The following is a 23,063-nucleotide window of genomic DNA, read 5'->3' as shown; positions in this document are numbered from 1 at the left end:
GACTGTGAACATATATAACAAGTAGAACACACAAATAACGAATGAGTGAATTTAATGCTCAAGCAGCCTCTAAAGCATGGATACTCTATTTTGGCCTCCGTACCACGTATCGGTATCCGTATCGGATATCGATACTCTCGGATACTCTCCGTACATATCGTGTCCGTGTCCCGTATCCGTATCTATGCTTCTTATCTTGGACTAATAAAAGAGGTGGTGGTGGGTATAACAAAGTCAAGCATGGCTCATGCATGCTAATTAATACTACAGTACGACTACATGAACAGCTAAGTCAGAATGCATGTATTTCGACAGTATGCATGTATTAGTAGTGTATATATCATCATCATCATCATGTAGACAGTGTGATAAATACTACTAAATAAGAGCAAGACTACGCCCACCGATTCCCAACTCAGCTAGTTTGGATTTTTTTTTCATAGTTTCCCTTTTAGTCTGATATATCGTGCAGAGAACAAATAGATGAATTACTTTCTGAAATACTTTCTTAACCAAGACTCAAGCCTATAATTCCCTTTTGGGGAGTAAGAGATACCATACAAGTCATAAATGAATTACTTTCTGAAATACTTTCTTAACCAAGGCTCAAGCCTTCAAAAATGAATTACTTTCTGAAATAAGAAAGAGCTGAACTAATATTTGAAAGAAAAACTTTTTGAAATCCATGCAACAGCGTTTAAGGTTTATGCAAACACCATTACTTCTTAGAGGTCTGTGCAAACACCATTAGTTCTTAGAGTTTTGTGCAAACACCATTAGTTCTTAGTATTTTGCAAACACCATCAGTTTAAGCACATTGCAACAATAAAATCTCCATTTCCAGCAGTTAGAATACCATATTCTAACTAGTGGGGTGGAAACAAAGAAACATATGTACACAAAGAAACAAGTTTTCATCTTTTTCCTACACTCTACTACTTCTGTTCAACAATGTTTGTGCTAGCCAAAGTCAAAACTAACCTCTTACTAGTTCAAACTTCTAATTTAACAAGTGCACAAATTCTATAACTGATTACTTTCCCCACTCACTAGTAATCTTCTTGTTTGCTAGACAGTAAAGTGGCATCTTATAAGGAGGGCTGTTAAAAAGGCCTAACTTATACTATTAGGAGAACTAGAGTCTGTCATACCTATTTAACCTTTTTGGCTCAATAGGTAGGGTAATCAACCTACTGTGCAAGAAATGGGATGTGCAGCTACTAACTTATACTATTAGGAGAACTAGACCTAACTCTGGCTTCTTTATGTGTCCAATGTTGAGTACTAACATGCCCATCACCGTAGTTAGAAATGGGACGTGCAACTGCTAGCACCTCATTTTGAGATGGGAAGCACCTAAATCATTGGGCTGATAGAGGGAAATCTAGGTTCAAGATCAGAATTGTTTGTGGGCTACAAATGCTTAGTGTGACTAAGGCAAAACTACACCATACCCTTACAAATACTAACCCCAACCTCAGCAGAACAACAACAACACCAGGACACAAAAAGAAGAAGACAGAATACATATCTTAATCATATATATAGCGAGAGTAGGGATAACTTTGCTACATACATAAATAGGTGAGAGTCCATACAAATCTGCATTCATGAAGCACTTTACTAGAATGGTGGAACATAACCATGAAATCACAAACGTATACATAGAACAAGTCCAACTGCATCACCAATGTCATGTCTAGACTATGTTCTAATTTAGGTTTAACATTCCCGATCAAGGCTTTTGCTAGGGGAAAAAAAAACTTCATAAGTCATGAGCCTTTTCTAAGCTATTTTACTAACCATAATCCAAGTAAATGCGGCATTTAGAGTACATTTCGAATGAATAACCAATGTGCTAATCAAACAGGACAATCTTCACAAACACCCTTTTAGCACAAAAATCATTCTAGGGGTAAAAGATAGCAACTAATATTCAGTTTCAGCAATTTGAATTCACAATCTAACACTCAAGGTCATATTTTATGCAAACAAGATACATTCCTTATTGTAACGATTTTTACAACTGAAATTCGTTGGTGTAGATATCTCATGGAGTGGTGTGTGCATATTATACATATCCCAAAATGGAAAAAATGCAAAAGTCATAATGGAAAATGAAGTGTCCAAACATGCCCTAGTACTTTTGTTAGTTTGTTTATGTCTTGGGTGAATAATAGTCTTTGCTTATTGTTCTGCACATCATATAGTCTTGCTTATTGTTCTACACATCAGACTAATAATCTGCACATCATGCGATAATGCACATCTAAACACGAGTGGGTAAGGTACCATTACCAACTAGTCGACTACCCACAAGAGATAATTGTGCAGAATGAGATACAAGCTTCAATTGTATTTAGTAACACAATGCCTATATCCAATAATCAGTTTCTACTTTCTAGGGACAACAGAGAGAAAGAAATACCAAGTGGATGGCATAACCGTTAGTCTCGTAGAGTTATTGAGGCGGAGAGACAGGTTTGAGATCCAACATTCTTGCAATTGCCGAAATCTTATACCTACGAAATGAATGGACACACTCAAAGACCAACAAATGAACTTCATGCATACACTTTTTTTAGGGTGAACAGGGAGTAAAACAATAACCATTGTTATGAAATCATGAAGATTTTATAAAGTTGTATGCTTACCGAAACTCGCTAGGAAAATGGTTGCAGCATTACAAAGGTAAATTCCATATTTTGAATGATGTTTTGAAGCTGCTGAGAAAGAGCGAGAGAGAAAGGGACAAAACCAAGGGCATATATTATAACAGGATGAAAAGATAATCAATTGGTACTTTGCAAATACATGCTGTTATATGGAAATTAAGGCTCTATAGATTGCACAAAATTATTTCGTAAGATGGGTTAGGTTATCCATATGCGCGTGTGCGTGTATCTTTCTCATTTCTCATTTCATCGAACACGTAGAACGCATACTTTTAAGAAATCCAAAATTCAGTAACAGCAAAATCATTTCAACGGAATTTGCAAGATTTCCGTTTCCGGATATGGTGGTCGTGTGATGGTTGCAAGAAGTTCTGAGCAGGTTTTGATTGCTTCATGAGATGCCGAAGAGAAGAATGCAAGAGATTCCATTGAAGCTTGTTTTCGATTGAAAATTGATACCTCAGATAAAGTAAATCCTAACCCTTTAAATGGATAACCTTGTAAACCCTAAACTGATTATCTCGTGCTAAGGAAGGAAGATTGAAATCGTACCCTTGTATTTGGACTCCCTGACTCTTTGCTTCAACTAGTGCGTTAGGTTTGAAAATGGTTTTGATTTTCCTCCGATTAAGAAAGGAGGGGGCAGAGAAACTTGAAGGTCGGGCTAACAGTAGGGAACAAAGGTTAATCGATCAAAAGAAATAGAGAACAAGAAACATACTTGATACTGAAGATTAAAACCCTAGAAATCTCCCCCCAGTTCTTGAGAAATCTCGCACCAGTTCATAGCTAGAGTACGACTCGTATTTCAAGATTCTGAAATCGATTGAAAACTTCTAAGGTCCGTTTGATTTTTGGGAGCGAGGAGACTGGTGCTTCTGATTTTCGCGGAATGCTGTGTATGGCTTTAATGAAACGCTGTTCAAAAGCCTTCAGTGTATTTCCTTTCTTTTAGCCTTGAAGAACGCTATAATGGCTACTCAATAATAGCATTACCAAAAGAACGCTGTAAAATTACGTTATAGAAAGCCATATGTGTTGTAGTGTTATAGAGAACAAGAAAAACAAATGATGTATTGCATGAGAAAGAACAATCATTATGGTATATATATACAGCCAGCTCCATTGACAACAAAGAGTTTACCAGCAAGAGGTGAAATAGATTCATTGCTTGAACCATTTGAGCCGGCAAAAAGAAAATGTTATTTGAAAGCAAACCCGAATTTCAAACTACGGATAGCTCAAATACAAGCAACCTCCTAGTGCTTGCTCAATAGATCCAAGATAGTCCATGTTATAGCCAATCAGCTTCCCATCACTTGGTTTCTTGATCATGCAACTAGGTGCCCAATTTTTTTTGGTACTTCGGAATATTACTAACTGCCCCAATTGCCTGAAAGAATTCAACCACGAATTGCATATTATATTAGGCGAATGACAGTGAGAAATGCTAGACACACCTTTCCAAAATATAATTCGTCTTCGACTCTTCGTCATTGAACATGTAAAGGAATTGTTAAATACCTTAGCAATTGAAGAACTCATCAGCTACCTATAAGAGCCAAAGTTGTTAAGTGATAAGTAAGTTGTTCCTTGTAACTTGAATAGAAAATCTGAAAACAAAACTCAAGAAAATAACTATTCAAACATCATTTCCAGAAATTGGGACATCTGTTGTCCTATGATACAACTATTTTGTTTTATCCAGAGTTGCTTCCCTAGAGTACTGTCATTAGCTTTTGACTTTTAGCACTCCAAGACATCGAAAAATTTGAGTTCTACATTGCTTGCAAAGAGTCGGAACATAAGTAGCGCCTGGAGGAGGCGGTATAATCTCCTCTGCCTTTTGGATTCATATTAAGATGATGCATTAAAATGCCAACGCAAGTATGCAGAGTAGAAGCATCTAATGATTCTAATTAATATACACAAGCATCTATTCTCCTGCCAACACGATGACCAACATTCATAAGTAATTAAGAAATGAAAGTCAAACTGTAAGAAAACACTTCGGAAATTATTATTTTTTTGGAAGACTGACCTCGGGGATGTATAGCTTGATATTAAAACAACCCATTCAGGACCGAGATCTACAATCTTCAGAAAGCCAATCTATAGTCATCTCAAGAAATTAATATCGCTATTCACTGACCCTCAACTGCTTGGGCTAGGTATTCACTCACTTACTCAGAGACAGAGAGAGAGAGCGCTGATCCAAGGAAATGACAGTAGTAGTTGAAATACGACGGTGACGCGATTGTTCGCAATAATCTAAAGCTTTAATGGACTAGAAGTTGGGACCAGGTATAAAATCGAGTGTGTAATCGACTTACCCATCTTATGCTCAGGTCAGACAAGCGCAGGTCTAGTAGGCCACAGACGGGATCGATGTCGGATGGTGGGACTGCCGATGAGGGTCAATTGGCAACGGCAATGGTTTTGGATGACCCAGTTCTTCTTGATCTCGTGTGTGTGTGTGTGAGAGAGAGAGAGAGAGAGAGAGAGAGAGAGTAACTTGGCGGAGAGAATTGGGAAAGTTGGGGTTGGGAAAGTCTATACAGGGGGAATAGTGAAAAAGTAAGCTTTACATTTTCCCACGTTCAAAATTTTCACGGACACTTGGCGCCCAATCCCATGAACGCTATGAAAGTTTACCACCGAAAGTTTTCTATAGCATTCTTTAAAAAACGCTATGATATTACGCTATAAAATGTATTGTTTGTTGTAGTGATGGGTCATGCAATTTTGAGTTGTGCCATTTTCACAAAACCGATAAATAAGGGTTGGAATTTTATTTTTCATGTTGTTAGTGATGATAGTTGAAGTATTATACTACTACCATGAACAATCCAAAATACACACAAAACTGTGAAATAAGGTTTGGAATTTTATTTTGCATGTTTGCATAAGTTTCCTATTCTATCAATAGATGCTAATTCTTCAAGTCTATAGCAAAGTGGCAAGATTTTTTTCATTCATTTGGCTAATTAACTCTCAGTATCTGCTCTCTCTTTTTGTGGATTGCAGAATAGAGGTAATGAATAGTTATAGACATTATGACATGCGAATGTCTAATTGGTTAATGTATGAAGGACTCCAATTCCAATTGCTCAAAATGAGATGTCTAACGTAATTTTATATTTAGATCCTAACCCTTGCTGAAAATAATAGTGGACTGGGACTTGATTCAAACACCTGTATTGGACTCTAGACTAATTTTCCATATATTTTTGTTCATTAGGTATTAACATGGGATTGGGATGTCACCATTTAATGCCTTTACAGCTAAGCTAATAAAAATTTCCTACGAATACATGTGAAAAGCAAGATTACGAATTCACCTGAGTTTGCTTCTTTTGGTTCAGAAGGTAGTGGATCTTATTATTTGCAAAATATGCGCACAGAATTTCATAAAGTCGGACTTAATCTGTTGCATTTTGAAGAGGGCCCTGGGATAGAGGATTTCCAAATTATTGGTGAGGCTAAACCGGGGTACCAACTTCTAGGATGCGGATTTCCTGTTCGTGGAGCTTCTCTCTGCATGTTCCAGGTAAGGTGTTTTGTTTCATACTTCCTTTTTCATAAGAAATAGTTAATCTATGACTGGTCCTCCATACATTAAAAGTTAACTTCCTTTTCATAAAGAATCATTTTTGCATGTTAGTGGGTTTATCATCTTCGGGATGGAACAAGGCAGTACATAGAGGGTAAGTATTGGAATGACCTCTGTCTACTTAATGCATAGGCGTCTTTTGAGAGTGACTCTTTTGGCAATCTATATTATAAAACAGGACAGGTATCTTACAGAATATTCTTTCTTAACGGTTCAGATTTATCCCTGTCCAAAATTTATCTACCCATACATACAAATCCGATGGTCCAGAATTGTCTTCATCATTCCTTCTACAACATGGCATTTTGGTAAATATTGGAAACTTCAAGACCACAAAAGGAGCTCATTTGAATTGAAATATTCTAACCAATCATGGTAATCTAATATTCCGGAAATTTATGGGATAATTGTCTCAAAACTGAATTTTTTTTGAAGGGATCCTTCTAATTAGGGCATGATTTGTATTTTGTGGAATGAATGAAGGCATGATTTGTATTTTTGTGGAATGAATGAAATCTAATCTGCTTGATTACCTCCTCCTCTCCCTCTTCCTTTAAAAATAGTCTCCGTGCTTCCAAGACATTCCTTCCATCTGCAGTCTCTCACCACACAATGCAGGCATCGCCAATTTCGGTAAGGCATCTACGTCTCTCGCCTCTCTTATGTATTTTTTTGATCAGCGCCTCTCCTATGTCTTTCCGTCTCCATGCTCTGATCTTGGGTTTTTTCTGTCGGTTTATGCCTATATTCGCAGATGGCTATCGCCGATTGCCGGTGGCCGCTAGATGGCTTCTACCTGGTTGTTTTGATGACGCGTTTCACTAACAGCGGGAGGTCGAAATGGATTTGGTTTTAGTTTGGTCCCATTTTTGAAACCCACTTCGAATACTTTCACATTGTGTAAGTTCTCTTCTATCGATTACGGATCTTTTTGCATTGGTATATTTTTCCTCATTTCTTGAATTGGAATCCCTCTGTTTCTATTTTTTTTTTTTTTTTTGGGTATGTACTCCGCATCTGTTCATTTTTTTGACAATTGCTTCATTTTGTTATCACAATTTTTTCCCTCTTTAGTTGTTTCCTATAGAACAATGCCAATTGATGGGATTTATTCCTTCTTCTTCTTTTTTTTTAATTTCTGGGTGCAAGTCTGGGACAACTTAAAAGAGGGACAACGTGTAGTATTTTAAGACGTGTTATTATCTCTGTTACCAGAAATGCAATTTGGAGTTTTTTCATGTTTCTGTTTTGATACAATTAGAGGAAAAAACAAATAAGGAAAGTGTAAATTGTAAATTAATGTAGGTCCTAAAACAATAAGGAAAATGGACAAGAAAAGTGTAAATATTAACTTAGTTTTTTGTCGTATCCTTCCATTCTCCTCTCTCTCCCCGGCGGGTTGGGGAGAATCCACCAGTGTGGTGGGAGTTTTTATTTTTCTAGGGTGAGACTTTTACATGTTCCATGTTGGATAGTATTTTTGGTGATTCAAACTTTATTTGTTTTCCCTCACTCACTCTCTCTCCTTTTGCTATTCAGGAGCTACAAATCCAGAATATGTTGTTGCCGCCGATGATATGGATAAACTTATAGCCATTGAGTGTATACCAATGGATGACCGAGGCCTTCAGGTTTTCTACAAACCTTATTTTAAAGATGTGGTCTTATTGTATAATTTTTCCGTAGAACTATCTACTTGCGCTGAATTGAGATTGAGCTAAAAGGAGCTTTTAGTATGCAAAAAAACTCAAACTTCCTGCACTGAACAAGTATGTCACATATTTTGAAGAAATCCCATTAGTGGAGTGTGATATTTAGTCACAAAGGTTAGGTTGTCATTCGATAGTCCATATGCTGTCTCCCTGGGTGGTGGGTAGTCATTGAGATATCTTACACAAGGAGTGCATTTTTCTATTATTTTGCTCAGCATTAAATATTTTGGGCGCAATTTCAGAAAGTTATTTTTTATCATATTTCTAATTTTGGTAATAAAGTGTGATTTCAATGTCTTTGGTGCGGTGTGCATACATGTTCACTAAAATGCTTGGTCAGGCCCACTTTCCACTAGGTGGAAGTTGTGATTTAGTTGGCCTTGTTCTTACGGCTACTTTTTAGAAAAAGATTTATATGGAGAAAGGCCTGTGATGCTCTCCAAGTCTAAATTATTGATTTAGTCCATTATGCATAGTCATAACTGGCTTGACCATTTGTGAAGAAAACGTACTTACCAAGTCGAGACTCAAGAATCATATTGTCATTCATAATCCTGCTCATATCATAAACCGATTTGAATCAAGAAGGTTAAGCTTACGTCGTAGGAAATGGGTTAATTCTGTTGAATGATTCAGTAATTGGAGAGTAATAAAAGAAGTTAGTTTTGCCATGGTATCGGTCTCATTGGTATACTACGGCAACGGCTATCTACCATTGATCTCTCTTGTCGCACCAAAAATCTCGAGCCATAATTATAGTTGAAGCGAAGAAGTTTAATTCGGTTATGGTGTGTTACTCCATGCATACACGGTTAATGGTAGTCTTAGAGCTATGTTATAATGTGTCTTTTATTGAGATTGGTTTATACATTCTTGCTCAACCGAATGTACTTCCAAAAGCAGCTTCTTCATATGAAACAGTATAATTTGCAATGTTCGAAATGTACTTCCCCTAGGTTGCAGCATCACCAAATGGAGATGGAAATGGAGATGCAAGGGAGATCACACATTGTCACTGCCGGAGCAGAATGGAAAGGTAAATTCCAGTTTCGTGGTACTTTTTGAGGCAATGAAAATATAGTTGATCATTTGATTGAGATTGAAAATACACCTGCCTATAAATTGGTTGCTAAAATGCATGTTTAAGTGGGTGAAGATGGTAGGGTAATAAGAACCATTTTTAGAATACTCATGCTTCTTTTGAAAAGCATGGCCAACACAGTAGTTTCCCAAATTCATGTTCTAAATTCAGTCCCAAGTGATCATGGTTTGTTTTTTTCTTTTTTCCCCTCCTCTCACTCTATTTTTAGATCATAAAAGCATCCATTCTAGGGTATTAAAACATATCGTAAAGTCTTACTATGGAGATATATGTACCCGTTGCAATCGAGAAAAAAGAATGCGATGTTCTACCTCACGTTGCAACCATTGACATGTTTGGTTACACCTGAATCTGGTGTTGGTGTCCAGACTCCAGAGAGAGATGTTAATGTGAGAGAGAAGGTCCAAAAGTGACTGTTATGTTATGGTTTCAAAATTTGAAATGGCTGATAATGGCCAAAAGTGTTACTGAACACACATGACCCGTTAGATTAGAGGTTGAAATAAGTCCTGGCCCTGCTAGTATGTTTTCAGTAATTGTCAACCATTTTGTAATTCAAACTTATAATTTCGTTTTTCTTTTTGCCATATTGGTTATTGTTTGGTACGACTATTCTCATTCTGGTACTTATAAGATGGAGTATAAGGAAATTCGTTGAATGTGTCTCATTTTGTTTAAAATTCAATGTGTCCTATATTTGTGTTCGTGTTCGTATCTGTATCCATTTTTGTGTTACGTAGAAAATTGGAGTTGAATTTTGTTGGTCATGAGCACAACATACGTGTGTACATAACCAATTTCTGCATTGTCATTTTCAAAGCTACTTTATATATAAATATATCTATGTCTAATGGTCTCTTGCATTTGCAGGTTGATAACATAGGCGAGCATGCACAATATGAATGACGGGAAATCTTCTTCATTAATATGCCAACCGTTTTGTGTCTTTTTGTATGGGAGATTCGCAACTATAAGTTTGATCTTTTGTTTTTGGAGATACGGAATTGGAACTTGTATTTTGTTGTTTTGGTTTTGATCTCCACATTGGCATTCTATGCTCTGCACTCTTATTTTGTGATAAAGTTATGTGATGACTCGGTAGACATGAGCCTCTTGTTTATAGAATATCCGATTTTATTTTATGTAACTTGCATTTTGATAGTTGAACTTCAAATATTGGCCACTACAATTCGGTATACGAAAAATAGTGGATTGTGTCAAACATTGGAGCTGGTTCATTTTTAAATGGAGAGATCCTGTCCAAATTTTTACAGGCGGTTCAAAAATGCCGGCAAAAGAATTACAGTAAATAAAAAAACATATAAACGGCTTTTAACAAATGCCGGTAAAGAGTAAGAACATTTGCGGCATTTGCCTAATGCCGGGTATAATATCTTTTCCGGCAGTTTAATCAAATGCCGCTAATAGGTGCATATTCCTCTGTTTTTTTACCGGCATTTATCAAATGCCGGAAAAAGCGAGAAAAAACGCCGGCTTTTTTCCCGGCATTTGTACAAATGCCGTTTTTACATTACCGACACTTTGACAGACGGCACTTTTTGATTTCGTCAACAAATGCCGGGAATACTTTTACCGGCGTTTTTTGAACCTTTACTGGCATTTTATAAATGCCGGGAAAAGTGTAATTTGGCATAGTGATCGAGGAATGATGTATTCATTTGAAACATGCTACCTGTCAATATTTAGCCAATCAATACATTTGAATGAGTACTCCAATGGTTTGATCGATCATTCATTTTAGTTTCATCCCGGTGAACTTGACGACGTTAGGATCTCAATTGTTAATGTCAAGCTAATAGTCATTGTCTGAGTATTGGAAATCTTAGCATCCCATTAGCACTGTCCTTAGAATCTCAGACTCTAACCCTTACAAATTATACATCTAATTTTAAGGATTTTTCTGAAGCATATTTGCTTCTTTGACAAGATTTATGTTTTACATCTAAATTAACTAACACCTGAATATGATTACATTATACATTAGATTAGTGAGTATTGAACTCAAGATTACAGTAATCCGAAACATAGCCGAGTAAAAAAATTGCATTCAAGAACAAATAGGAATCATCTTCATGCGTTTATATTTCTGATAATGGAATAATCTTCGGTTGGTTTCAACATCCTTTCTATATTTTTCGTATTTCATAAACAAAAACATTGTCATAAGCCTTCATTTAGCTAATTAAGGCTTATTACAATGATACTTGAAATGCCACCATTCTACTACTTCACAAGGGTGATAGCAGTAACACCTGTTATCAGCTTTACAAGTTGCAGAAATGAAAACCCCGAAATAACTCAAACAAGAAAACTGGCAATAATCGTTTTCACATTTTCCCGGCCTGTGTCGAACAATGTTTAAGCAGACTTCCTGCTTTGCCTCCGTTCCTAGATTAATTCACATTCAAAAAACAAACAAAAGCATAAGAAACTTGAAGTTAGCATACGAAAATGTGATTAACAGAAAAAATAAATAGACGCCTTGGCTATTGCGCGCAACCTATGGTATTCATGTATCCACAGTGAGTCTAACCCACACATTAAGTTTTTTGACCAATTTCTATAGTTTATTGAAACTAGTAGAAGATATATGTCTATGGAGAGAGAGAGAGAGAGAGAGAGAGAGAGAGAGAGAGAGAGAGAGAGAGAGAGAGAGAGAGAGAGAGAGAGAGAGAGAGAGAGAGAGCTGATGAAATAGAATGAAGAAGCAAGAGGATAGTCAGAATGAAAATAGTCTTCATGTTTGTTCTGGTTCTAGTGTATGATAGAGAGGATAAATTAAACGTTGAGAGCTCATGTATATATATGCATATACATCCGTATATTTCTTAGCATATACTAGTATTCCAGATTTCCATAATCACCCAGAAAAGGAAAACACAACATTACTTCGGATCTCTTGTCAAAATATGATAGATCTATTTACTTTTGTGATAATTAATTAATTAATGATCATAACGTAAGATGAGATAGGAGTAATTCATTACCATAATATTATATCGACTGCTATTAAAATAAGTAGGAGCAAGCATTTTTAGTTTTTATGATGATCAAAGGGAAAGACATGCTAATGTATTATGCTGTCGATGAATGCAATCGATTTTTTTTTTTTTAAATTTTTCTAAAAGAGAAAATAAAAGAAGAATTAGCATCTTCTGAATTATTTTGAAGCTAAAAGGCTATCGAATAATGCAATTATATTCACCTAATTTTGTTTTCTTTCTAAATGATAAAATAAAAGAACAATTAGCATCCTCTGAAATGTTAGATGCTATAATGCTTGGCAAAATAAGAACTTCTGAAATCAAAGTTATCAGTTGTTTTCGGTTTTCACCTAATTTTGTCTTAGTTCAAAAGTTTTTCATGGGTTTGGATGGTTATTGCGCAGTTCAGTTTAGGATTTTTGTGGCTTACTTCTGAGCTCACTGGTCACTTTGATGGTCGAAATTGTCTATGTATTTTTCGCAGTTCGTCGAAAACATTAATGTTGCCTAAAATTGTATTGATTTTGAAAAAAATAATACAAACAAGATAAAAAATTATTTCTCTCAAAATAAGTTCGTTGCGATCATATGTTGATATATACGATCGACATGATTTCCGACAAAATTTTCTTTGGGGAGTTGGGGGTATGAAAAAACATCTCCTAACATACAAATCTTATACCACAGATGGTGGTAGTTTGGATGGCAAAAGCCTCCTTCATTTTCGGGTAAAATTCAGGTTCGAGTCTTTTCAGTGGCAAGAAAATGAGAGATTTGTTCCTTTGCAATCCTGTACCTAGGTGGTGCTGTGGTGACGGTCTGTCTTCACGGACAATAGCTATGGCTCGAACCGGACATTTCATAACAGGTAGGGAGCCCCTATGGTCACCCTCAAGAGTCAAGATGGACAATAGCTATGGCTCGAACCGGACATTTCATAACAGGTAGGGAGCCCCTATGGTCACCCTCAAGGGGGTTGCTACACTGGTCGTCTTTCTCACCCTTTTTCTGATAAAAAAAAAATACAAATCTTATTAGAAAAAAGTGCTTTAGAGTGTTTTTATTCAGCTTGTTTAGAAATCGAATCAAGAGAGAGTAAAGTTTGAACTCGAGCTTTAGGCTTGTGTAATCAACGAGCGGAAATTTTAACACTCTAAAAAACTCGGTTTTCTTTGTATAAACTTGGCTTTGTTTTATACTCATGATAATGAAACGGGCTCAGCTTGTTAATGACCGATGCCTAATTTGAGGGCCTGTACTTTTTTCTCTCACTGCCAAACAAACCCTCTCTCCCCCGAGTCTAGACTCACTTTTTCCCACCCTTCTCAAAACTCTTCTTCTCTTTCAACTCCCATGAATTTCTGTCTAGTTCTAATAAATACGTACACGCGGAGAACTATACGCAGATGTAAACCTTGAAGACATTCTGTCCAGGTACTCTCTCTCTCTCTCTCTCTCTCTCTCTCTCTCTTAGGGTTTTTCAGTTTACTGACCAAATGGAATACAATAGGAGAATGTATCTTCGCGCCATATGGTTTTCATTCCTAGAAGCCCTATTCACTATTCACCTGATGCAAATACCTCTGTAATTTCGTTATATTGGGCCGAGGTGTCGTATTTTAGGAAGTTCGATTATATCCCCGTAGTATGGACAGGTGTTAAGCTTAACGTTCTTGTTTGCTTTGCGAAGCTTTGCAGAGCAATCGCTTAGTTTAGTATTGCTGTAGCTGAAAAAGAATTCTGATATTTTTCTGTTGTCTTTGACTTTAAAAGGAGGCAATTATTGCAACCGCATTTTGTTTTACAATTTGTAGAACTTACTGTAATATAGGGCTTTCGGAGAAAATTAATGTCGGCTCGAGAAGTTCGGGATGACATTTCGACTGCGTTCTGTGCATTGCTCACATGTTTGAAGTGCAAACTTTGATGATCATGGATTTTCTGGTGGTGCTTTAATTATAGACCATAGTTAATTTCACGGAGATTGTCTTTATAGATTATTGAAAGGACTAGTTAAGAGTTATGATTGGCAGACACCAGTGTGTCTTCTCTGCTTGTAGTATTTGACTCCACATCTTGAGACAAGATTTGTCTGTGAAGAATCCTGCTTGTATGTTTTATCTGTTTGCGGACCGAATTGCAGTTTCCGGCCATAGTCTTCTAGTGCCTGATCCTTTACATGTTGTATTTTCTCCACGAGTTGGAAGCTTTGTTTTAGGATGTACTAGCGGCTAGTTGTTTTCAGTAAAATCATATCCCCTCTGAATTATTGAGAAAGTCTTGTGCCCTCATTGGCTAGGATTGATATTCAGTCTTTGAAGATTCTTCTTTTGTGACCTCGTTGAAAATAGATTTAGGATGTGGATCATATTGACAAGTGATAATGTTATGGTGTCAACCCCAAATTGTAGCCAGTATTTTCTCCTCTGGAGAGGATTGACGGAGAATGCAAACAAAGGCAATAACAAAACAAAGGGCTCGTACGTGGCTTGCTTCCCAAGGTGGAGAATGGTTCCTCGCTGTATTTCAAGACTTATTGAATTTGAAATGGCAATCAAACCAATACAAGATTGATGGCAAGAATAATAATTCAGGAATAATGAAAGATACTTATATATATCTTGAAAGATGGATGCATAAAAGAAGATCGCTGGCGCAAGGCAACTCACCAATCTTCAAGAACAAAAACTTGTAACATAGGGTTCTGAGTTAATCTACTCCTACTTCTTGGTATAACCCAATAACTGGGTTGATTCTACTCTACTCATCAAGAAACATAGGATAACGAAGGCTGCAATTGGTTATGGTGTTCATAAAATCCTTCTGTCCAGTATAGTCCCCATTAATGGGGGTCCTGGAGAAGTAGATTGTTTAGAATCAACCTTTGTCATTATGTGCACAAAGTGGCTGAAAACAGATTAGAAACTAGAAGCTCATGGTTACAAGGCCCCATTTTATCCCTAACCAGTGGCCTTGAATGATTTTGTGTATTATGGCTGAAATATGGGCTGCTCTGGTGCATAACTCCTGATGCAACTTGGGCCTTTCTTGGAAGAACAAAAGCAGTGAAGGAGGTCAAGGAGGATAGGAGAACAATCTTGGAAGCTTCCCTAGAACTGTTACCCTTCACCCTTGCAAGAGTTTAAGCTTGGTCACATGAATCAGTCTGAAGTTTTCGGAAGCATAACTCCTCTTATACATATAACATGAACAGTAGCACTACTAGCCTGGATCCTTAAGTCTATTAAGATAGTACTTTAGATTAGGATACTAAAAAACTTTGATTGCTATGGACATTCTGGACCAAAACAAGTTTGCAGTCGCAGACCCCCATATGCCAACCACGTAGCCTGCTCAACAAATTTTGGACTTACCAGACATCCGCAAATAATGTAACCAAACAAAAGTTGACATTGGCATGCTGATTTTTGAATAATCATATTTTAAGACCCTAATGCCGTGGCTGCTATTAGGACCAGAAAGGCCTCTTGGATAGTGTGGGACCATGTCGTTCATTTACCGCAACCCCGACCTGTTGTATTTCAGTGTTTCAATACATAAGTCACACATCATGTTCATTTGCTATGATGATATTTCTGACTTTGATATGTCTGAAGATGTGATTTGCAACTACAATCTTTGATTCGTCAGTCAAGTATTTCACTGGCATAAAAATTTATTGTTCTCTTTTTTTTGGGTAGAGATTGTTAGTATAGGAGGCTAGGAGCAACTGTCCTGAGAGGTTAAGATTAACTTGTTTGCTGACTTTTCTTCTTGATTTGTGTTCGTTTAGCGTTTTTTTGCACGTTTGTGGGGGACCAAAATGAGCACAAATATCGAGCAGCGATCTACAATTGAACCCTCCGGTGTTCAGACCACAGTACCAGCTACTGCATCTTCAGCAGCAAGTAGTAGCTCAAAGATATCCATGTTTACTGCAAAATCAGGTTTTGTAATACCTAAAAACAAACTATCAGGTTCATTGGTTCCCATCTTCCGAGGTAGTAAAAAGACAGGAGGCAGTGATGTGGTGAATGAAGAAAGTACTAAAGAGGTTCAGAGGAAAACAAAATGGGGCACTGACCTGACACAGGATCCTGCTGTTAGAAAAGGAATAGCTTTGGCTTATCAGGTATGATCGGGTCTCATTATGCTATAGTTTATCTTCTTAGAACATCTCCAAGAACTCTTAAATCTTTAACACGGATATTCTGTTTCTCTACCTCACTGACAATTGGAAGGTAGAATTTTTGTGGTGTGCTCTAGTAGACTTTTCAGATATGGCTGTTCAAACATTATTTTATGCATGATAAATTGTTGCCAGCTTGGAAAGGCAAAAACTTTCTCCACAAAGGAGAAAAAAGAGTAGAAGACGTAATGAATGAGGTAACATTATTTTGAGGTTTGAAGGTTGCTATCGTACCTTCAAATTTATGGACGATAAAATCTTGCCTACAACAAAAGACTAAAACTTCCACCACAAAGGACAAAAAGGTAAAAGGCATAATGGACGAGGTAACATTAGTTTGAGGTTTGAAGTCTGCTATCACACCTTCGAATACAACCACCTTCGAATTTTAACGGCGATATGCAAAATTGGAAGGTTGAGATAGTGTCTGAGGTATTTGCTCGAGTACAATAAAAAGAATAAAACCTTCAGATATTTTAACTTTTGGTGTTTGAGGGTTGTCTTAGAGATATCTTATTCTTCTGGTAATATGCATGTTTCTAGTTTGATATTTGCTTGAAGGAAGCTATAGCTGGTATAATTTCAAGTTTTTAGAAACGGGTTTGATACATTTTTGGTCCCTACTAGTGGGAGGATATAAATTCTCAGTTCTTGGCAATTGAAAATTTTCCTTATTAGGTGCTAAAATGTAAGCATCTTCTATGGGAATTTATGTATGGCATGGACTTCCCCTTCCAGGTTCTACTAAGTAATATAGTGATACAAATTTTTACCAGATTCGAGTGGATCAAATTACGAAACAGCTGACTCTGGGAATTCTGGAGGCAGAGGACAATGAAGACTCACCATTACCAGCCCAGGCTGATCCTCAATCTTCATTTGATCGAAATAATACTGAGGTAAAACAATTTATGGGTCATTAGTATTTTGCTTCAGTTCCCAAAGCACTTATGCTAAAATATATTTCCCAAACGAAAAAAGAACTAAGGTTATGGTATGTCGATGCAGGAGTCAGACTTGTTGGAACTTGAAAAGCGGGAGGCTATTGGTGCGTTTGGACTAACATTACTAAATTGTTGCCTTCCTTTTTTTTGTTATGTTGTGGCCTGCTTATGTATTCCTTGATGGCTTCCAGGTGAGATACTGAAGTTGAATCCAAGCTACAAGGCCCCACCAGATTATAAACCCTTGCTGAAGGAAGCTAAAGTTTCTGTCCCAGTGAGTTAATATATCATTTTCCTTTTATTGATGTACATGGATGACACCCCTTTGGCGTCCTTTTGTAAACATTATTGCATACCTGCCAAACAAAAAGAGAACTCCCCTCATATGATTAACACATTTTCCTCTCTTTATGGGCCACTTAGAAATATGGAATTAATTATCAAAAAATCTTTGGCACGCTGCTTTCCCATTTGCCTTATCCGGCAAAAGAGGATGGATGCTAAATTCCACCTACGCAGTTTACAGTTTGATTGGAGTGTTTCACTTGCCTATTCTTCCCATTGCACTTATCAAGTAAAAACATTCGTCTTGGTTGGAGATGCTCTAAGATGATGTGTGAAATGTGCCGGCTAAGATTTTTGGAAATACTAATGTTGCTATGGTTTTAATCTCGTCTTTCCGATTAACCCCTCCCATTTATCTACATTCCCCAATTGAAACGAAAGTGTATGTTTGTCCTTCTCCTCTCGATATCCCTCTAATGCCCTTCATCTTTCTTCTCTATTCTTCTTCCGATCTTCTCTTCCTCTCTATTTCTTCAAATTTTGTTTTTGTCCTTCACTTCCTATCGCTTTTTTCTGAACACCACCATTACGAAATTATGCCTGTCCTCTGCTACAGTTGGCCAACAGCTCCCTACCTAGCATCTATGGTTCTAGCCTCTAGGTAAGATGTCCCTCCCACGGAATACTAATCTCTGTCCCACTGGTATATCGCTGCAAGTTGTCGGCAGTCTATTGCCTTGTGAGTGTTTGGTTGTGCTAGCTTCTTTTGGTTTGTAGTGTGGTGTTTGGGTTGGGTGTTGGTTTTATGGATTCTCTCTCTCTCTCTCTCTCAAAGGCAACAACTGATGCTGTTGTGAATGTTGCTGCTCCTGTTTGATCAGCTGTTGGTGTAGCTATGGGACGATGCTAGCTATCTTTAGATATATTCTCCTCTCTATCGCTTTCTCTTGCTATGTCCTCTTTGCCCTTTTCTCTCTACTACATTTGTTTAACCCTCTCTCAAAACCCCCTTGCTAGATGCCTTTGGCTTTATGGGACGTTACTTGGCCTACTTTCAGAATGACAAATCACAAAATGACTACAGTGGATTAGTAGTGTGGGGACACATTGATGCTTCTGAAGTTAAGTAATAAGCAAGTAGACTGTATCTTGGCATGGCTTTTATGTAACTTGAACCTTTTTGTTTAAATTGCACATAAGCCTTTCATTTAAGAGCATGCTTTTCTGCTTTTTCCTCTCATATCAGTAGGTAAGCTATTTATCCTGAAGCCAAAACTCTACTGCTTGGATGATTAAACTTAGTCCGTCTTTTGGAAATACCTGTGGGTATTTGGTACGCCTCTGCCACATGGCACGTCCCTAAGAGACCCCATGCCGTACCACTGGCGGACTACCACCTCCAATTTGGTCCCCATTCGGGCACTCCACATTCCAATGAGTGAGGTCGCCTCCACGTACCTTACCTCTAGATGAGAGACAAGGATACATCCTCTCGTGGAGAAGGGAAGCGTCCAGCTAAGGGTCATCTGTCCAAGGAGGAAGGGAGCATCCGGCCAAGGATTATTGTCCGAAGGAGGAAGAGAGCATCCGGCCAAACACATCCTCCCACGGAGGAGGGAAGCGTTCGGCCAAGGAGAGTCCTCCCAAGATGTGCTCCCAAGGTACTATTGGATGCCTCACTTTTCATGATGACATCCTACGGAGCATTCTCCCTAGGTGCAAATGGGTGCTTCACTTTCCGAGGACTGACCACTGACCAGGCACCAGGCCTTGTCTACATTCTAGAGAGCCACCTCTTATGGTGCTCTTCGAACTCCTTTAGTTCACTACAAATCATCAAAGGCGACTCCAACACCACCCTGGGCTAGTAGTAGAGCCTAGTACCTTACTCGGGACATGTTGGGAGGCTAGAGCAAAAGATTGTCAGGAAGGATGAGCCTGCCCTTGGCGAGCGCTGACATCAATCTGATATCTCAAAAGATGCATCACACCTACCATGTGACATCTAGAAGCCCGTATCATACCTACAGCCCTAAATAGCCTCTATTAGTCCCATGCTACAAGCCCCAAGGTCTGAAGTTGAGGCTCATAGAGGAAGCAATGTTAATCTCCATCTTGCCCACCAGTGAGGATGAGTCTGACCGTTGGCTCTATCCTCTCCCAAGGCTCATAGTATAAAGGAGTGACACCTAGAGGAGACAAGATTCAATGCACATTGAAAACATATTGAGAACTCAATCTCTGGTTGACCACTCTCCACTGTCCACCGCCATCCCCATCTCCTGACTCTCTTTGTCTCTCTCTAAGGCTCCCTGGAGGCAGGAGCTCTATCCTCCTCCACCTCCAGTGGTCTTGAGCCATTGCATGCCCGTCATATTCCTGGGAGGCTCACAATACCTGCATTCCAATGCAATAATTTGTATAGGACAAGATGTAGTCATATGTATGGAAATTCAATCTTTTGTGGAACAGATGAAGTTTTAGTTCCTTCTGATACAATTTGCTTCATTGCCTCTGCAGATCAAAGAATTTCCTGGCTACAACTTCATTGGCATAATTTTTGACCCTGCAAGTGATACTCAGAAACGATTGGAAAAGGTAATCTTTCTAATAGAAGGTGTTTTTGTTTTTATCTGTTTGGTTTTATTTTCCATTAATGTATGCTAGGTGGAGATTATTGGTTGAATGTTATCTACTTTTGCACTAAGTTTCTTTTTAATTCCAAATCAGGAAACAGGAGCTAAAATTCGAGTCTATGGTACCAAAGCACGCAAGGGAGAGAAGGTAATTTGCTCAATAGACAAAGCACTGCATGCTATGTTTTGTGGTCATACGTGAACTGTACATCATTCACTAATATGCCTTTTTTTGATATTCGCTTAGTCTTTTCATTTCTCGTTGTCTAATTTGTTGTCTTCCATCGCAAAAAACAATCTTGGCGTTAATATGATTTGTGAAATGATGTTGCCTTTCCTTCCTTTTTCCTTGTTAACACCCAGGTTGAAATTACCTTGTCTGATGGAAATGAAGCCAAGGGTACTTTCGAAGAATTGTATGTTCAGGTATCTGCCGACACGTATGAGAAGGTTGATGCCGCAGTTGCCCTAATTGAAATGCTTGTCACCCCAGTTTCAGTGAGTGCTATGATTTTCAGCTTAATTCATTTGTGTTTTGTTTTATGCTTAATCATGGTACTGCATCCAATTAGGACCCACTAATAGGGTTATCAGGACCTGAATTTCAAACCCCATACAGCCTTGCAAATGTGGGAGGCAAAGTTTTTTTAATTCGCCCAAATGAAAATTAAAAATTGGACAAGTCTGTTATTTCAAGAGCAATATAAAATTACTAAGGTTTAGTTTCGATCTATGGAAACGAGGTTTTCTGCTTGTTCATATCTAAAATCCAAACTGTTGATTGGTTGGTGAGAATTGGGATAAAATTTCAATTGCAAATCCAATTAAAAGTGAGTCTCCATTTTATTATAACCTTGCTACCGTTTTCCCCCTTCTCTTTTTGTCATTCTTCATAATAGTTATTCTTACTGTTGTACTTATGACTTCTCTTAGGTAAACCAATCAGCTGTTTCCACAACACCAACTTCAGTTTCTACCGAAAACACAGCTGTTGTTGAGCAAAGTCAGGGTATATCCACCCCTAATACCACCCCTCCCTTTGGGGTGAACCAGGAACCGGCAAATCCAATGATGGGGTCTGCTCAAGCTCCACAAGCTCAGTTTCAGCCATACCAAGGTTCATGGTTCCCAGTGGGCCCACCTCAGACTCCTACACATCCACCTTCTGGGTTCGTTCTCCCTCCAAATGCCAATCAAGTCCAACCATCTTCAACCCCTTTTAATCCCTCACAACACATGCCTTCACTATTTGGACCTCGACCATTTCCGTCACAAAACCCATCTCTTGGTCTCTCCAGACCACAGCAAGCAGTTTTACAGCGCCCTTTCATGGTTCAGCCGCCTCCCTTTGGTCAATATGGCCCACCAAGAAATCCTCAACCTGGTGTTTCAGCGCCACCTCCATTTATGGGTAATCAACCTTCTTCAACAGGGCATTCCCCGATGGCAAGGACATTAGGGCCTTCACTATCTCAACACATGCCCATAACCACATCAGGATCGCTCCCCACATTGTTTCCTTCTCAAGGGTTCCGAACCATGACTTCTCAACCCATTATTGGATCAGGAGCTCCGCCTTCTAACAATTCAACAGTCAATATGGTTTCACCTAGACCGATGCAATCTTCGTCACCTATTCCACCATTGCAACTTTTTATGGCGCGGGCTGCAACACCGAATCCAACCCCAAATCCTTTATTTGGATCCAACCCAATTGCTCCACCAGTGGCATCCACATCAACACCACCACCACCACTACCACCGCCTTCACAAGGAGGAATTCCTAGTTTTACTCCTATAAAACCACAACATCCAATAGCTGGTGATTTTACTTTTCAGCCGCACTGGCCCCACAATTCAGCCTCTCAAGCAGTTCCAAGGCCTGGCACTCAGCCTATGATGCAAAATATGCGGCCTACCAATCCGATAGCACCTCCACCTCAGCTGCCTCAATCTCCATCTTTCCGGCCCGCCATACAACCATCCTCCTCACAACCCCTAATGCAAGGTGTCATCCCAAGACCACAGCTTAGCAACCAGATGAATCCATTTGCTGGAAATCCAACGGCCAACTCAGCTCCACTTAGAAATCCATTATTTCCGAATCCAACTCCGATGCCACCAAACTCTGTTGGCCCTCAAATGGGACTGCGAAATTTAAATCAAACTCATTTCCCTCATAGGCCTGGAATTCCGCTGCAGATTCCACCAAATTTTCAAGCCGCAGGAGGTCGGCCGCCGAACCAACATCGTGGTGGGCCGGCTTTTGGGCTTGGATCACAGCAAATTTATGATCCATTTTCACCCTCTTCTGCTTCTGCCGCGGCTATTCAGGGAGGTGCTGTGCCAAAGATGAGAAAGCAGGAGAGTGATCCAGAATATGAGGACTTGATGGCTTCAGTGGGAGTGAAATGAGATACTTTCAAGTTGCTACCCCTTTGGTTGGTATAAGAGGTGTTGATGGGCCCCTCAAAAGATGAATTTTCTTAGAATTTTTAGATTATTAATTGTGTTCGCGTTTGTAGTTTGTCAGGACTTAATTTTCTTCTTAGTGACTTTGTTTTCTTCATGTGTTGATGATTGTATGCCCTTCATTCCTTTTGTTGTGGTGGATTGTAGAGAATATCAATCACCATAAATATGTATCCTAGTGCTTAAGTCATGGAATTGCTATCCGCAATGTGCAGATACCAGGATGGTAAAACTGAGATGGTAGCACTATCTTTTCGGATAGTGATTTCTAAGACAAAACCATGTGACTTGTTTGACTCAGATTGGACACCGTTCTGGGTCCATTATAGTGTTGCCCAGTAAAAATCGAACACATTATTTGGGCTTTTGTTCGAGAAAATCCTTGTTAAGTACCGATAAAGTAGCACATGGTGTACATTTGAAGTTGAGA

General features: G+C 38.5%; 2 protein-coding genes and 1 long non-coding RNA gene across 4 annotated transcripts; 2 read left to right on the top strand and 1 right to left on the bottom strand.

Moving 5' to 3' along the window:
- Nucleotides 1–1,715: 1,715 nt before the first annotated feature.
- LOC131315319 (uncharacterized) lies at nt 1,716–5,324 on the bottom strand. 2 transcript variants are annotated; one of them, XR_009196685.1, is made up of 4 exons: nt 5,009–5,324; nt 4,200–4,288; nt 2,655–4,068; nt 1,716–2,522 (listed from the first exon to the last, which is right to left on the bottom strand). It is a non-coding gene; the product is annotated as an uncharacterized LOC131315319 (long non-coding RNA). The 2 variants fall into 2 exon arrangements; XR_009196684.1 differs by having other exon boundaries at nt 4,200–4,227; nt 5,009–5,323.
- A 388-nt stretch (nt 5,325–5,712) lies between these two features.
- Nucleotides 5,713–10,264, top strand: LOC131314152 (uncharacterized). Its single transcript, XM_058342641.1, has 7 exons — nt 5,713–5,804; nt 6,000–6,043; nt 6,119–6,225; nt 6,340–6,382; nt 7,828–7,919; nt 8,957–9,036; nt 9,973–10,264. The coding sequence occupies exons 1-7, from the start codon at nt 5,713–5,715 to the stop codon at nt 9,983–9,985; spliced, it is 471 nt and encodes a 156-aa protein (XP_058198624.1). The 3' UTR covers nt 9,986–10,264.
- Nucleotides 10,265–13,400: 3,136 nt separating this feature from the next.
- LOC131315317 (formin-like protein 20) lies at nt 13,401–22,933 on the top strand. The gene is made up of 9 exons (XM_058344473.1): nt 13,401–13,541; nt 15,901–16,239; nt 17,073–17,195; nt 17,305–17,344; nt 17,432–17,514; nt 20,046–20,123; nt 20,256–20,309; nt 20,525–20,659; nt 21,095–22,933. Exons 2-9 carry the CDS (start codon nt 15,931–15,933, stop codon nt 22,574–22,576), a joined length of 2,304 nt encoding a protein of 767 aa, XP_058200456.1. The 5' UTR covers nt 13,401–13,541; nt 15,901–15,930; the 3' UTR covers nt 22,577–22,933.
- The last annotated feature ends 130 nt before the right edge of the window (nt 22,934–23,063 follow it).

The sequence above is a fragment of the Rhododendron vialii genome, chromosome 13a (assembly GCF_030253575.1).
Source record: "Rhododendron vialii isolate Sample 1 chromosome 13a, ASM3025357v1".
NCBI classification, from domain to species: Eukaryota; Viridiplantae; Streptophyta; class Magnoliopsida; order Ericales; family Ericaceae; genus Rhododendron; species Rhododendron vialii.
This window is presented reverse-complemented; position numbering and strand designations above follow the sequence as displayed.

What these genes read in the sequence shown, in the direction of transcription:
- LOC131314152 (XM_058342641.1), top strand. Translation starts at nt 5,713, where the DNA reads ATGAATAGTTATAGACATTATGACATGCGAATGTCTAATTGGTTAATG. An exon ending in AACAAGGCAGTACATAGAGG is followed by an intron (nt 6,383 to 7,827) that starts GTAAGTATTGGA and finishes TTTGCTATTCAG; the next exon opens with GAGCTACAAATCCAGAATAT. An exon ending in TGGATGACCGAGGCCTTCAG is followed by an intron (nt 7,920 to 8,956) that starts GTTTTCTACAAA and finishes TACTTCCCCTAG; the next exon opens with GTTGCAGCATCACCAAATGG.
- LOC131315317 (XM_058344473.1), top strand. Translation starts at nt 15,931, where the DNA reads ATGAGCACAAATATCGAGCAGCGATCTACAATTGAACCCTCCGGTGTT. An exon ending in CTCAGAAACGATTGGAAAAG is followed by an intron (nt 20,124 to 20,255) that starts GTAATCTTTCTA and finishes ATTCCAAATCAG; the next exon opens with GAAACAGGAGCTAAAATTCG. An exon ending in AAGCACGCAAGGGAGAGAAG is followed by an intron (nt 20,310 to 20,524) that starts GTAATTTGCTCA and finishes GTTAACACCCAG; the next exon opens with GTTGAAATTACCTTGTCTGA.